This window comes from Euwallacea fornicatus, chromosome 26 (genome assembly GCF_040115645.1).
Source record: "Euwallacea fornicatus isolate EFF26 chromosome 26, ASM4011564v1, whole genome shotgun sequence".
Classification (NCBI taxonomy): domain Eukaryota; kingdom Metazoa; phylum Arthropoda; class Insecta; order Coleoptera; family Curculionidae; genus Euwallacea; species Euwallacea fornicatus.
The window spans coordinates 1,273,853-1,291,379 of NC_089566.1; the positions used below are offsets into that span (position 1 = coordinate 1,273,853).

General features: G+C 34.8%; 1 protein-coding gene across 2 annotated transcripts in view; it reads left to right on the top strand.

Moving 5' to 3' along the window:
* The window catches only part of LOC136347136 (REST corepressor 1-like), a 31,349-nt gene extending 14,235 nt beyond the window's left edge, over window positions 1–17,114 (top strand). For both annotated transcript variants that reach the window (XM_066296858.1, XM_066296859.1), the window contains 4 exons: window positions 3,188–3,386; window positions 3,984–4,118; window positions 5,347–5,483; window positions 6,451–17,114. In XM_066296858.1, the coding sequence (XP_066152955.1) occupies window positions 3,188–3,386; window positions 3,984–4,118; window positions 5,347–5,483; window positions 6,451–6,589 (610 nt within the window). In that variant the 3' untranslated portion in view covers window positions 6,590–17,114. The remainder of the gene's footprint in view (window positions 1–3,187; window positions 3,387–3,983; window positions 4,119–5,346; window positions 5,484–6,450) is intronic.
* The last annotated feature ends 413 nt before the right edge of the window (window positions 17,115–17,527 follow it).

Here is a 17,527-nt window from a genome sequence, read left to right on the forward strand (position 1 = left end):
GCCAGGAGGAAGTCTTGAAATTTTCTACAAGGGGATTTTTCGGAATGAGGAATTCATATCTGCAAACGAAGTTTATGTAAATTGTAGAGGGCGCTATATACGGATTAGGTACTTGTTTAGGCTCTTCAAGTTTTTTTTGTTTACAACAGTAACCCGCTTTTTGGTGAAAAAACGTATTTGCGCGGTGTTTTTGCTTTAAAAAAAAAGTATACTTTAACCAAATATACAGGGTGAGTCGGGAGGAGCGTGTCGTACATGAAAAATAAATGTAAAAAAACTCAAATGTTGTTATCCGATTTTCGTTTGTTTACAAGTTATAGCGTAAATAAAATTAAAACATATATGTTGTATTATATATACATACACATACACATATATATACATATATGTGTATATGTTCAAATGTAAGCCATTTTAGTTGAGTAAGTTCGCCGTAATCATAAAATCGAATTTGTTATGTAAAATTGCTATTTTTTGTGTTTGATGACAAAAAAATGCCCACTGCTGTTTCAATTCACATGACTGTACACAATAAGTTTTTCGCTTTCATGAATAATATAAATAAATGTCAACAAAATGCGTGTCATTATGTATGTATACATGTACATACGTATAAGTTTAAAAGCCTTTGGCCGTCACCCAACGAATTGAATAAAAACATATATTATTTATGCTTTAAGATCGTTTAAAAGTAAATTATCAACAATTTTACACTTCTTTGATAGTTTTGTTTGCATAGACGCGGTATTGTCACCAGTTCACTATCTGTTATCTATAGTGTTTGAAATAATGCTCTCCAACCTATACATACATTATGTTCTGCCATGCACTTTACAGATACGAACAATAAATAGCAATAACAATGACTTTTAGATCCTTATAACAAAAAATAAAACCTACACAGTGAAATAAGAACAAACACATCTGGCATGGCATTTGAACTGCCTTGAGGCAAAGTGACGGGATTGGCGGGAAATCAGTGACTCGAGAACATTGAGCGATCTTTCTATGCAAGATGTCGGTTTATGGAGGTTAACCATAGGGACCTCTAGCCATGAAACATGCGAAATCGGTTAAACTGGAAAATTATTGCCCAATTTGGAGTTTAAAAATATAAAATTTGAAACATCCCAATGACTTACAGGTATTGGAAAGAAGTCAAATTTTGAGACGTGTTTAAAACAAATTTTTAGTTTACTTGGCGAGACAATTCAAGCTGATTAACACTTCATTGCCGCTCTCCTTTTCTGCACTAGCGATATCACATTTGAAATCCGACATTTAAATTTTTGGACTGACTATTGACAACTTTGTTTTTTCTTATGAGTGTCATATTAGATTGTCATAATTTGGATTCAGCTTTTTGGTAAAACGGATTTTGTTTCTTGATTTTGATTTTTTTTTTCATTGAAATTTTAAATTTAATCGAGAATTAAATTCATTGTCGTTTGTTGTTTTGCGGAGATTTGAAGATTTTGCTCATCGCCTGCAAAATTTTCACTTCGTTCTCATTTGGTCTAGAAACACTTTTTTTTGGCTTAAAAAATTCAGTGAAATTAGGTAAGTTTCTCAGAAGGAATGAAAAATAGTTTTGAGCTGGTGCTTTTTGCCTTTCAGGGTACCGCTGTAGACATGTTTACCGAGTACATGTTACCACGTGTATTTCGATGCGAAGAGTAATAAATTTTCGGCATATCTCGTTTTTCTTCTCTCGAAAAAAGCGTTTTTAATTTCTTAATAAATCTATATTAATTCTTTAATTGTAGGTGAAGTTGAGTTCAATTCAGTTTAATTGTTAAAAACGTCTTTGACATCGCATGTTTTATGGTTAGTGAGGTCCTCATAGTTGAACTACAGAAACGAACATTCTGTTTACAGGGTGTTTCCTAACTATGTGTAAAAAATTTAAAGGCGTAATACTCTACTGGTTTTGAGTCAAAAATGTCTAATAAACATATGTCCGCAAATGCCTTGTTTCCAAGATACAGGGTGTTGAAATGTGACAAGAAAAAGAGATTTTATTTCCAAAATTACTCAATTTGGGTGTTTGAATTTTAGAAAAGACAATTTTTTGGGGGAATGCTTTAATGATTAATCATAAGAATTGCTGAAAATGACCACCATTACTCATAATGCACGCTTCCATCCTTCTTGTTAATGATTGTCTCAAAACTGAGGTATAATCTGATTTTTGGGACACAGAACTAAATTCTTTCACTTTAGAGAGTAAAACACCAAAATAACACTGAATTTCTTGTTTATAGTAGTGGAAGTAGCAAAAAAACTAACAATAAACAAATTAGTAAATACCACCAAACCTTTAGAAACCTTTAAAACCTTTTTCAACGTCTTTCAGTCAACACCCTGTATCTTGGATACAAGGCATTTGCGGACATATGTTTATTAGACATTTTTGACTCAAAATCAGTCGAGGATTACGCCTTTAAATTTTTTACACGTAGTTAGGAAACACCCTGTATATCAAATATATTTTGGTGAAGGCGCCCGTTAATGATCAGGAAGGGATAGATACATTCCAACATCACGGACGTTGAATTGTATGCATCCTTTTCTGATCTGTTAAGGGAGCTAGGGCTCTAGGCCACATATTTTGGCTGCTGAATTGTTTCTGCTATAATTACGCATCAGTGCCGTAATTTACCGATTGCGTACTGTACCTCTTCTAGTTTGCTTGATCCCAATCGGAAACCGGAATGTCGAGATCACAGTCTGCGCTAGATGAATAATTCATCATTTTTAAGCACATCTTTTAAAAATCATCCGGGAATATGTTTGTTCACCTTTGATTTGTCGACCAGTTCAGTCTAGGAGTTATGAAAAGGGCATTACGCCTTTTCAGTACTGTTATGCATTGCATTTTACTTAACCTATAAAAATTAAGTGCATGGTGGTTATATGCCGCTCAAAAGATGAATTTCATTTTCTCCCTTAATTTCCTAGTTTTGATAGGTGTGATAGGTATGACACGCAATGAAAGATGATAGTCTTCGAGGTGTTGTATAAAATAGACATTCTCAGACCACGCCTAGAATTGCACGAGCAATTTAGAAAACAAAATTCTGAATTTAATTCGATATACCGTTGAGAGAAATTCATCTGAGTTAATACCGCCCTCCCTCTACCGCACCAAACGGTAATTAAACCCTGTTTTTGGGGGTTGTAATAGACGAACAGGAACTACTCGCCCTACGTCGGGTCCGATGGGAGGGAAGCGCGGTTTGGGACCTGGAGGATCCCGAGCCAAGGGCCGCCCTCCAAAAGGAATGCATATTAATCACGACGACCTGGCAACCATGGCCTCGGGAAATGCAGGAACTTTGCTAATGAAATCCATGGAGAGAGAATTAAACTCTTTACAGAGACAAGTGAGTAGATATTGTGGCCTCTGCCTAGTCACCTGCGCTGCCGCACCAATATCGTAGGCGAGGAGGAGGGGGACGAAAGACAGAGAGAGAGGGAGAAAGCGATTTTTTTAATTTTCTTTGCTTATGTATCTTTTTTTATAGTTGGTTTAATTATTGTGCAGCAGAGCTAACAGAAGGAAAAAGGGATGGAGGTTTAAAGGCTTGTGTTTTATTATAATTTTGATCTTGTATTGGTGTGTCAATACTTGCGTTGAAGAGGCATTCTCTGTCTTTGTCCCTCCTCTCTGTGGTTAGCTTTTGCTTTATAGCAGTCGTTGTTACTTATTACTTTTGTTGTTTAGTTATAAGCTATTACGATATAAATTGGTGAAGACCAGTAGTGATCCAAACCCCTTCGTTGTCCTTTAGTTATTCATGTCGTAGATAAAAGAAAAAGTTAGACGAACTGCAGAAGGACAATTCGTGCGAGCTTTGCCGCCGCCGCGCCTTCGAAAATTTAAATTTAAATTTTCAATTTATGTACTCGACCCTTTTCCGGTGTTTGTTCTAAATCGAATAAGCATGGCAGTTTGCTCAGGTGGTATATTCTTGTTGCAGATCCAACAGAATAAGCAGAATATCAGCTCCTTGAAGCGAAAACAGTCGGATTCGATAGATGATCTACGCCCGGGTGAAGACAAACATCGATCAAATCCTCGGTGGTCCAACGATGAATTAATGTTAGCGATCCAGGTAAGAAGTGACTTCATTTAATTTCACTTTTTGCATGTAATTGCGTTTGGGCTGAAGTGATTTACTTAAAAGGAGGAAACTACTTTTTACATTTATATTTTAATGTTCATGCCATAATACAAGGTGTGTCAAAAAAAAATGGGCAAAGGTATAAGTCATTTATTCATGAGTAGATATTGATGAACTAAATACTAAATAAAACGATATTTTTCAAACTACCAAGTGACGCCAAAGTTGATTTTTTTAAAATCAATTTCTTCTGCTTTAGGTATCAACTTCGTAATTTCGAATTAAACACCCATATTTCTTTTACATTTTTTGATAGAAAATATTTTTCTGAATTTGATGATATATCACAGGTTAATGTTAAAACAATTTTTAACGGAAAAATTTGAACGTAATGATTTATAGAGTAATCTGTGTCATAAATTTGCACATTATGAGTTTTGTAACCGTCTGTATCTCCTTGGAGCCATCTGTGATCATCTACATTTCATTCTATCTTATCCTATTGTATCATCTTGTACAAAGACGCCTGGCGCCATGGACAAGTGGCGCCTATGTGATACTCAGGGAGAAAAAGGACAAGATAAAGCCGCGCTTAACTATTGGAACCATCTTATTCTGTTTCATAAAATTATGAGGAAGGACGATTTCGTTCCAATAGTTAAGGGCGGCTTTATCTTGTCCCTTCTCGCTGGGTATCATAAGGGCGCCATTTGTCTATAGCGCCAGGCGTGTTAGTGCAAGATCATAGAATGAAATGAAGAGGATAACAAAAAAACGCGGATGGTCTCATAACGATACAAACGGTTACATAACTCATTGTTCAAATTGTTCAATTTTGTTTTCAGTTAAAAATTGCTTTGCATCTTTAAATTCAGAAAAAGATTTTCTATCAAAAAATGTAAAAGAAATGGAATTCTACTTGAAATTCTGAAGTTGATACCTGAAGCAGAAGTGGAATTAAAAAAATGACGTCATTTAGTAGTCCGAAAATTATTATTTTACTTGGTTTTTAGTTCATCAAAATTCTTTCATAAACAATTGAGTTATAATTTAGTTCGTTTTTTTTTTGACACTGTAGTTTCTGTACAACATATCGGACACTGGATATGTATATTTAAATCGGTTGCTTTGGTTTATTTGGTGCTGGTTTTATAACTTGTGCAAGTAGTTATTCAAAAATAGCTCGTGTATTTTATTTTAATGTTATTAATGTTTTTAGGGTTTCCGAAAATACGGGAAGGACTTCAAAGCAATCGCTGAAATGCTCGGCAACAAAACAGAGCATTACGTACGCACCTTTTTCGTAAACTACCGTAAAAGGTACAATTTGGATCAAGTCATTAAAGAGTGGGAACGGTAGGTATCACATAACTACTTTTTTTATACCTGGTTTATACCGTGCGTTTAAAAAAAATTCTGGTCAAGTAGTCTTTGGAGTTATTAGGCACCGGGTCCGTATGTCTTTGATATGTTCTACGTAATCTCGAATGTACACAAATAAACCTAATTTCACTTGAATACGATTCCGTTTACCTTTATTATCTATTGACTTTTATTAAGGTGAATGTTTTTCAAGGCTCCACGGACTTGTGTGTTAGTTAAAGTTTTCTAAGTGCGAAAAATGGTGTTTATATTCAGGCAAAAAGCCTGTATAGTTGAGTCTTATTTTCGGAATGGACAATTCATACATGGAGAATGATCCGTTGAAATTCGACCTGTCTTTTTAGCATTTGTTGTAAATGGGGTAACTAAATAAATATTAATTAGATATATTTGTTTCATTTTTGCTCGACCCTCTAGTAAGGATTAAAATGAAAAGTAAAGTTAGGTTTGTTTGTTTATGTTCGAAATTACGTAGGATATATCAAAGACATACGGGCTTAGTGTCAAATAATTGCAAAGCCTATTTGACCAGATTTTTTTTTGAAAAGCACGATATTGGCGGTGAATGTTTTACTGCACGCATCTTAATCGTGTCGGCTGGTGGCTGTCTGATCACAAACATTTTTACAGGAATACATGTTCTTTCGTATGGCGCAAGGTATTGAATTGTATGCAATACTTCCTGCGAACTTACCGTACCGGTTTGTGAGCCGAAAGTAGTACCGACAACATTTTTTATCATAAATAACGTAGTATATGTTAATGCAGAAATGTTTGTGGGCAATCAGATAATCGTGGCAGTTTACTTGCATGAGGCAAAACATTTTATCGCTTGTGTTGGTGTGCAACTGCAACGCACGTGTGATCAAATATTACTTTTTATAATTGTTAGATAAATAAGTATTGCAAATGGGCCCCAGTCACTCTTTACTCTTTCTAGGGAGCATGGACCAGTAAATGATAACACAGACGCCAACGGCGATGAAGATGATGTCATTTGTTTGTCTCCTAGCCCACCAAGCAAGAAAGAAAGTTTGAAGAACGGTGGTAAAGTTGGAACTCAACTAAGCACGAAATGATTTCGTTTCCTAGCAATACCGGAATGTCGTTTTTGACAGAACTATCGTGTTTCTACGTTTTCGGAATCTCCCCGTTATTTTATTACCACATAGTTTATAAGTGAATTTATGCCACTTCCGAGCGGTTCCATATCCTTGGAATATTGAACAATCCGTTAAATGAGTTAAAACGAGTTCTGTCAGAAACATCTCTGGCTGAATTCATAGTTCTTAATCTCATAAAATAATATAAATTAGCCAATTTTGCATTAATAATAACTTTTATATGCGTTAGATAGTTGAAAGCGTCGCAGTTAAGAGCTCTCTCATTCAGGGTTTACTTAAGCTTGAGCTAAAGACGATATTACATTATGCAAGACTACGAATACGACGATTACGACGAATTTTGTAGAATATTCCAAAAGGTTATCGAAATGATAACTTAATATGTTCGATTTATTTTAATGAAATAACTATTTTCCTTAATATCTGAAAAACTAAATACTATCTGGCAGAGCTGTAGACGTATTAAAGTTTCAAAAAATAAACGTGTTTGGATTCAAAAAAGTTACAATACGTTTTTTCTTTCATTTCAATAAAATTTAATTTTACGTAAAGGATCAAAAACTTATTTTATTTGCTAGTGTATTGGCAATTCAACACATCTGCAGACTATTGGAGATTCCCAACAATAAATTAAGGGCACGTTTATCAGTTACCATTTCCCAGGATTCTAAAACTGGGCACTAATTAAATTTTAGGACTCGGCACTTCGCTCGACGTCAATTTTCATTTGCTCCCCATATTTTCCGTGGAAGTTAAGTCCGGAAAAAAATACCTGTGTTAAAATACTTTTATTATGACGTGTTGATATATTTTTATTATGATATGGTATTTTAGAGACCTCAAGTTACCGTATTGTTAACCAAAGCATCTATTGCACTTACAAAACTCGTTATCAGTAAAATTTGAAAAACAATCCAAATGCTTTGTATTACTTTATACAACGCCATCGGCAATGCCAGTAGATGTTATTTCATATATATACTTCTATTTTTTTGCTTCCCTTCTTTTAATTCTTAATTTCGTCTAAAAAAAAGCCAGCACTCTTCTGATGCTGACGAACAAACATTAACTTCAATGTCTTTCCAGAGCTGAGTCAAACATTCGCCTCATCGTGTGTGAATGAAAGTTTGATTCAACGTTGTATCGAACGTTCGACGCATCAAGTAGTGCCGGCTTAAAATAATGAAACTCATAGGTATTAAGTTTAACAGTTGATTATGGAAAATTCATAGATAGTGCAGTGACTAACTGCTCATGCTTTGATATGTAAAAATCGTCAGTTATTTTTAAAGTCGAACGTGGCTCGCAGTATGTAGATGTATGTATCGCAAAACTTCGACCACCTACAAAATTTTCATATCCAATTTTGAAGGTTCATTCCCGACTTAATGCGAAGGATTGATGTTACCCGTATATTTCTGATCACTATATGCAGGTTAAAGGGCTCTAAAATTCGTAACTTTTTTCTAACTTAACCGACTTCGTACTTATGCAACTCTTACGGTTTCGGTTATCTTACGGATTAGAGCCTCATTGCATTTGGACCACCATGTATTAGGCCGAATGACGTATGGACATTGTAAATATAGGTGCGTTCGCTACTATGGAATGGAGTCGCGTGCCGCTCTTCTTTCAAAAAAGGGCTTGAATAAATCGTAACTACATATTAAGTAATTTAGTGTCTATGTTCTTATATTCTCCGATCTCAATGCAGTCTATGAATTGCTCGCATATTGCAGTCTCCTAATGTAATATTTTGCCTTAGCAATTCGCACCACGGTGTAAATAGAGAATTATATTTGATATGAAGTAATACTTTAGTCCCAACTAACGTCACGAAGATTAAATTTTGACGATATTTGTAATGTTTATCAATGCACATAAATCTGCATGTTGTAAGATACTCGGCTGACAAATTTGCACACATATACGTAATCTTAAAATGCAAATAGATAACATAAAATAGAAAGTGTATAAGATTGGTTAGACAAAAATGAATTGAGTTACAAATCTTCAAATGAAAATGCAATATTTGTTTTTGAATGTAATCACATGCCTTGCCATAAGCTTGTGCATTGAATCACTGGAGAAATCACGTGGTTTTTCTGAGGCCCGAGTGGTCGCAGTTTTCCTCACTTTATCGTCGGTGGTGTAATTATGATTACCTTCAACATACTTTTTGAGGCGAGAGAAGTAGAACTCGTGTGGAATCAAATCTGGATTGTATGGCGAATGGAAGATAATTTGAAAATTTAGCAAATTCAATACCCGCCTGATTTCACTTTTAAATAGCGAACAATTTCTCTACGATTCACATTTCTTTTTATTAAAAATTTGTTTATTGCACGCTGCTTTAGCCACACATGTCAGCGATGTGTCTTTGTGTTTTTATGGCTGGTTAAAAGGGTTATCAGGTTAACAAAATTCAATGCATTTACTGCAATTAAAATAAATGATTCTAACTGTCAGATGACAGTACGCTCAACTGTATAGCAATCTTTATTTCCATGTAATGCGCTAGCGTGTAAAGTTTAACAGCCGAGTCTTTTGCATATGTACACCAAATAATTCAACGGGGCGAACTAGTTTTGCTCTTTAAGTTTTATAGCCTTTAAAGTAAGGCTCAGTTTAACTTATCCAAAGTGTGAAAAATTCGTGCAAGAGTAATGTAAATATAAGTAAAAGTTTTTTTTATTGGAAACATGTATATAGCAAATTTTATTCCCACCATTAATTACAAATCAGGAGTTAGAAATAGGTTTTCTACTGGTGGTCAATACGTAGCGAAAAATTTCACATTCGATGTCGATACTATTTTGTATCATAGTCTTGTGATGCATAATATGATTTTTCCGTTTCACTGATTTTTGCATTTGTGACCATTCTAATATTTCGCTTATTAAGTTTTTACTTCTAAGTTGAAATCTTCCAGTATAAACGGAAGTGCCGTAATCTTGAGAACATTTTAGAAGTATTGCCCGTATCAACCAACCTTCACATTGAGCTAAATTTTTCAAATTTTTAGTTTTTCCTTAATTGATTAATACAATTTCCAGAGGATTACCCATATACATGATGTTTTTTTAATATCATGTATATATCTTTTCGAATAAGTCCGGTTTCCATGGGGTACTGTAATATTTATTTAGAAAGATATTCAAACCCTATAAATGTAAATGGTTTCTATTTTTATTTTTTTTTTAAGAAAATGTCATATTGAAGAAAATGTAATTGAAAATACTGAATTTCGTTTTTTTAAATAGAATACCTTTTATTTTTTAAATATTCGAAAATAACGTATTTCTAGGGAGCAAGGGAATGTCGGAAGTTGTAGGAGGCGCAAGTAGAACCGCCACACAAAGTTCTTTGGTAAAGTGTAATATCTTTCATACCGCTTTAAACCTGCCTTACTTTATAAATTGCATTTTTTACACAAAATCGAATAGAGATTAACATTTGCTCTTTAAAATGTCAAGCCATCGATGATACAAAAAAATTAATGAGTTTGAACGGTTAAAGTGCACTGTAGGCAGCGCCTTCTAGGCGATATCACAAAAACGATGCCATATTATGATTTTTCATTAAAAAAACACATCTGTTTCGAATTTCATTAAAATCCATCAATTACTTTTCGACACATTAAAAAAAATAATTTAGAAATGGAAGTTTGACACCCTGTGGTTTTTTCAATGTCGACTTTTCGAAAAAAACTTTCCATGAACCAGTGTACTTATTTTTACGTCTACTATTTGGATCCGAGAGATCGTCCACATATTCCGAAACACCCCGTATAACTTTATATTTGCTTCAAGAAATAGACATACATGATCTCCTCAAAAGGTGTTGCCTATACCACAAACGGACCAAATTTTATATTTTACATCAAAAAGTCACTCTTCATAAAAGTTCCTGCTTGCTCCAAAAGCTCCTTTCATCCCGAGAAAAAATGATTTTCTTATATGGGGAGCTCGCAATCTTTCAAAACACGGTTTTGACTTAAGAGTAAACTAACTTTATTTGTAATTTTTTTAGCAAAATGTTACTTAAAGAAGTTGCTTGGAATTACTTTAATAGTCAAAATCCAAAATCTCAGTTGTTTTTATTTTGAAGTTGATAAATAACTCTTAAGTCAACTAAAGAAGATACTGTTACTGCTAAGAATAATAGATACTGCAACTGTCTATTGCACTTAGACGCCTCCGTCTTTAACACATTTTTCCAAAAGTGTTTTTAATTTTTCGTATAAATTATATACCGTTTATAATGGTGCAAAGCAAATTAATGGCGATATTTAACAAACAACTAGTTTAGTAGAAAAAAGACAAGCAGTGAAAAGGAAATGAAATTTTTCAAAAATCTTCTATGTAGTCCCCTCTAACTTCCCAACACTTGCGTAATTTCTGCTTAACTTTTCTATTTCTCCATTTTCTTAAAATATCTTTAAATAGGTTTTGACACGTAACTTTGATTTTTTCCATTAAATGTTTTATGTTTCGAGATGGCATTTCGTAGTCTCCATTCTTTAAAGTACCTCAGAGAAAAGTCACAAAGAGTAAGGTTTGGAGATTTGAGATACCGTCGCGTTAGCGCATTTATCCCTACCCACCTCTCTTCAAAAGTGGCAGCTAGGTATTCTTGGATAGTTCGCGTTTTGTGTGCAGGAGCGCCGTCATGTTGGTACTATAAAGAAGCGCGCATTTGCTGAAGAGGCCCTGGTAGGTTTTCTTACAGAAATTGCAAATAACGCTTATCATCCAGAATATATTCAAACAAGTACGTATCTATTAAATGACCTCCAATAATTCGACACCAGACAATATCCCAGAATGGCCTTGGTTGTTTATATCACTTACGCAACGTGGGTTTTCTGGGTAGATTCACTATTACTAACAGACCGATTTTCATCTGTCCAAAGAATATGCTGGAAAATTCTATGATCGATAACTTCCATATTGATAGTTAATGAGGTGTAAAATTCGTTCGTTTTTCTCTGTGCTGTGCAGACAGACATTGATTTTTTTATTATTTATTTTTCACAATATTTTTTGAACGTTAACCAATAGAAAAAAAACTTTGATACAAAATTTGCTCAGAACAACTTAACTCTTTCACAATACCAGGACAAAAGTACGCCGCTGAAAAAAGTTATTCGTGGCGTCATATCCATCATTTGGAAAAGTCGCATGCCATTATTTTCCATCAAAATCTAGGCCGTAGGGGAGATCACCCTTCTGAGCCAATAATACAGATTAAAATTTTACTTGCTATTTCTTGAAAAAAGGCGGAGAACGCTGAGTTTCACATGCCCTGTACGTTTCCACGGTGCACGTGAAATCAGTTTCAAATAAAACAACGTAAAAACAAAAATGTTGAATTTGCATTTCAAGAAACGGTGTGAGCCTCAACCCAACTGATGTTTTGGTTCCTGGGCCAAGTTACAAGTCAGATATTAAAAGTAAATTATTGATATTTAAGAAAATTAAGTCGCATTTCTATGCTGGTCCGATTAAAAGGAAAGCAATTGCTGACTCAGTTTGTCACGCAAAAATTCGTTTTAAAAGTCACTTAGTTTAATTAAAATTAATCTAATTGAGATTTAACGCCCAAGTTGACAACACGCGGATGCGAGAAGAAAATTCTTCAAATTCATATTCGACATGTGTAAATTTCAATATGGTGCCCCAATTAATGATGTAATTGCTATAAGATATTATACAGACTGTATTTATGTAATAGAAGCACGTTCACTCCATAGCTCAGCTAACAAATAGGACCAGCAACAAAAGTGATTGTTATAGTTTCACAGATGTGGGACACAGCTTGAACGTTAAAATTTATGCAGTTTTGGGAAGTTTAGGAAATGCTATTTTGTATCACTTGTGTCACATTGCAGGACCTCGCTTTACTCATCCCGCAGGTATGAAAGTATATTCTTAGTTATGCAGGGCGTAACTGAATGCCTTGGCCAAACTTCATCGACTTGATCTATGAAACCAAAAGGTAAATAAAGTTCCTATAAACGGAGGATCGCAGCGCCTCCCTTTAAGAGACTCAGAGTGTTGAATTAAAATTTTTTTACTTGGTTTTTCTTGAATATTTTTGGACAACAATCTAAGAATCGGACAAAATTTAGTACACAGGGGTGTTTTATGACGTAAAACCTAAATATTGTCATAATTTTTTTTATTGCTGACAGAGGGCGCTACATACAAGAGAAACATCTTAAAAATACACTTGCTTGGGCAAACCATTTTAATTGAGGTTTATACATATCATTTGTCCCAGCCCCACGTTTTTCCCATTTAAGTACCTTTGTTGGCCCCCTCTTATAAATGCTTCGAATATTTTTTATTTTATTTTTCAGTTCATTAATAGGAAGCTCTAGTTTTTCTAAATCACGAATCATTGCTTTCGCTGCAGCACTTCTTTCTTGACTATTTCTATAAGTATTGTCTTTAGTATTCGACAAACACTGGTGATTTCTATGGAGGTCAAGGAATAAACTCATATCATTATTCAACGATTTAGTAGACGCTGTATTGAGTATGTATTATCGTTTTTTAATTATTACGAGTGATGATAAAATAAACCATCGAACTACCAAGTCGACCCGTGCAAGCGCGCTTTAGCTGACGTCATGTTACCAATGGAACGTTTTCTATTAAGGAAAGATAATTTTCAAGAAAATATCTGTAATTTTACCTATTTAACCTGTTTGGTAAAAACATCCCTTCTAGCAAATCAGCACCAACAATGCCGGTCCAAATGTTACGTGAAAAAGTTTGTTGGTGTTTTGATTGCCTAATTGCATGAGGCTTCTATTCGACCTATTGACGGTCATTGTGGAAATTTATTATGGCCTTCCTTGGAAAATTCGTATTGATGCACTGCTGCAAAAACCAGTTAAAAAATACTCTCCTTTGTTCAAAATCAGTGTCAATAACACCTTACACTTGTAAGTGGCATGGGTAAAGTGAATGAAAAAATTCCATATGGTCATATGCGAAATATTTAAATCTAAGGATAATTTGCAATTAGGATTATTTGCAATTTTCTTCAGTGCCTTTTCTTCAATCACTGGCGTTTTAATACTTCTTTGAAACCAACAATTTGCAGTATTGAATTTAAAAGTCCTGTCTCACGAAGTCGCTGACGGATTGCTATAAAAGTTCCTTTAGATGAACATCTCCAATTTGGAAATGTTTCTTGCTGTTTCCGTTCACAAGTCCATACGTGCAATATCCCTATGTCTGCCATTTTTCGCTGGTAAAATTATTTTGCAATTACAAATTGAGAATTTCTTTTACTGTCATTAATTGCATTTAACTCAGCATTTTCCTTGCTGCCACTGAGTTGTTAAGAAACGAATAAACACAACAGAATCTTTTGGACTTTTGTCAAAAATACTTGTTAATGAAAAACGTTCGATTAATGCCAATTCCGTTCAACACGCATCATTAGTGTTAGATGCGTTTCTACCGGAAACCCTTGTTTCTAGCGACATCGATAGGGTATGTCTTTCTGAAGCAGAAAGGGTGGAAAAAAGATATTTCCAGCCGAAAGTGACATACAGCGTGAGATAAAAAAAAAGTTAGGGCCAATTAAAACGTGATGGAGCCCCGTATGTGGCGCCCTCTGTCAACAATAAAAAAAAATGACAGTATTTGGGTTTTGCGTTGTAAAAATCCCCGTATGCCAAATTTTGTCCGATACTTAGGTCTTCGACCGAATAAAAAAATTCAGTTTCAACACCCCGTATCTCTTAAACGAAGGTGTTGCTGACCTACGTCCATAGGACGTCTTTTACGGCTAGATTTTATAGATCAGGCTGGTGAAGTTTGGCCAAGATATTCAGTTACACCCCGTATTTCAGGCACTCCATTGAAACAAACACGACTTGCGCGATAACACTGCATTTTTGATAACTTTTCTTTAATTTGACATTTTCTTAGAAAATTCTAATTGAAAGGACCAACACCCATTTGCAGTTACAACTTTTTGGTACAGTTCCAAATTGACTTTGTACCCTTTGGGTACGGGACTGCTCTTCGTGGTAAAAAATATTTTCTGTATCATAGAAAAAACCCTTGCGAATACTCAATAATTCACAGAATTAGCGAAGAGAAAATTGGTATGTAGTTCAGGTTGAAAACAGTATTTAAACAATTAAAAAAAATTGACAAAAATTGGAAACCGCTCTATATCTTAGTAGCAGTAAAAATATGGGGATTTGGTCTCGACTAATCGTTTCTCACAGTTCGATCCTATAGTTTTTTCCTTTCTATTTTGGAAATACAAATGTCTTGTCAAATCGGTCTAAATCTGACCACCCTGTAAAAGGTTTTGAAAATGTGCAATTTGTTGAAACTGGAATAAATTTTTTCTAGACGTTCTTGTTGCGTTTCGACGTTCAATTCTTGTTTTTTCCTCAAAACACAAATTCTTGTGAACTGTAGTCGTCTCGTCAACGGTGTTTTGCGATTGATTTCTTGATGTAAACCCCCAAAGTCTTTTCATGTAAATAAGTTGATTTAATACACCTACGTACCTACATGGTTAGGTCAAATTGTAATCATGAAGCTGTCCATCAGCCTTCTAATTGTAAGTTGGTCTAATTAACGGAAATTACGAATCCTCGCAAATCTAAAACAAACTACGAAAAATTACCACTAAGAGTTCGGAATGGAAAATAAGCGTCCAATGGAATCACTACACGCTTATTTGGTCGTAATATGTAGTTGCAATTTCTAATAATAAGAACTGGTAAATTGTATAGAAAATTAGACATAGCAGTTAACGAAATTCCTTTTTCTTCACGTTATAATAATTTTTTCCTCAATTTAATTCAGTCTTTTTTTCTATGATTAATCGATTCCAGCAAGTATAACGTTACGGCAGTGTGAATGTCCTTTACGGTGAAATAAAGGCCATTGTTTACATCCGATATATTTATTTTTTCTACCTTAGATAAGTTACTAATATTTAGTGTATGGCATTGTTAGGCTTTGATTCTGCGGCGGTTCCGTTGTTGTATTCTCCGTTTTTAAACGTTTTTGATGTTTTGTATATGCTGTTTCTTGCACGTTACCGCCTTCTCAGATATTTCCCACCAAGTCTACATGGTGTTTCGGACACATGTTGCCAAACTTCAGGAGGTTATAAAGGGCGATAAGTTAAGTCATTTTGCCTCATAAACACACATCTGGGAACGAGTCGTTAAGGCACTAGACAAAAAAATTGTTAAAAACGTTAAAGAATGCACATGTTTTCGTATTTACGCCTTTTTGTCTTTTAAAGTAATTATTAGAAAAAAAAAAACAATAAGGTACTACGAGAGTTGTTCAAAATTGCGGCCACCAACTTGCCGACGTGCGGTCGTACGCCGAACCACTCGAAAAAGAACATGTGGATCTTTCAGAATAAAGTGACTTGCAGCCATCACTCTTCCAAGTCACTCTTCTTCTGTTGTTATGGGTGTTTGATGAACTAGTAATTTGGGGTAACCCCAAAAAAAGAAATCGAGAGGTATTAGATCTGGATTCCGGGTCGGCCAGTTAACAGGTCGACCCCGTCCAATCTAACTCTTAGAATATTATAAGTTTAAGTGGTTCCATACGTCGCAAGTAAAGTGTGCCGGAGTTTCGTCATGCTGAGACTACATCCTTTGACGGATATTCAACAGAACGTTTTCGAGCAACTCACGAAGTACTGTCCAATACCTCTACTAGTCAAACCAATATCAGTTCTCCACTAAAGTGTGGGGCGGCATAATTTCCTATTATGCCAACCCACGTGTTGGTAGAGAACTGATAGTGGTTAAGACTTCTTAAATGTTTTATGAGGATTTTAGTCGCCCCAAATATGACTACTACGGCTATAAAGTAACCTTCGATGAAATGCGAAACCATGAACATTGTTTAACATTTTTAACAATTTTTTTGTCCTGTGCCTTTACGACTCATTTCCGGATATACGTTTATGAAATGGCTTAACTTATCACCCTTTATAACCTCCTAAAGTTTGGCAACATGTTCCTGGAACTCCCGGTAGGTGGCACCACATGCCGTCGCCGACATGTTTATTGTAGGTTTTGATTGAGTCGTAATCGCAACCAGTACGGCAGCATTGCATGCGGCAACGCTGCAACTTTTACAAGTAAGATTAATTATCTTTTTTTTATTTCCTTTGATATTTTTGTTGTGAAGGCATCACTTTGAGTCGTAATTTCCTTTAATTGTAAAAACACTCAAAAAATGTTAGTTTCATAAGCGTCTTTCGTCAAGTGCGTTTATTTATCGTTATTGTTTGATTTGTCGAGAACAATGTAATTATAATCATTTAAGCGCTTTTTACTAAGTGCCACAGACGGAGTGCCGCGGGCAACCGCCCGTATCAGTTTTGAGTCGCAACCGCCGTAGGGTTAAAGTTGATATCACTAGGTTAGAGTTTGTTCGATTTAATATAATTCCTTATTATAATACTTTATGAATTTTATTTGAAATGTGACCAAATTAATAACGATAAGTACCGGGTAACCCGTTAAGGTTTCTGTTAGCGCATTGAAGATAAGTAGAAACTAAATCCATCGTGAGAAGTACTACCCTAACAACTCTATAACGGGGCAAACCAAAATTCTACAATATTTACATACTTTAACGGTTAATTTACTGTATAATTATTTTTTATTATTCAGTCACGTTAAGTTAGTAAATGAACAATAATTTCAATGAAAAACATTCCAAGGAACAAAATACTTTTCCTAAGTTCCTTCCATTATCCATAAAAATAAAACCTCATTTCCTTTTTCAACTTTGACACCCTGTAGCTCCGTTATTATCAACTTTTGTACTAAGGCAAATCTAGTTAAATCGACTTATTATGAGTTGTACTATA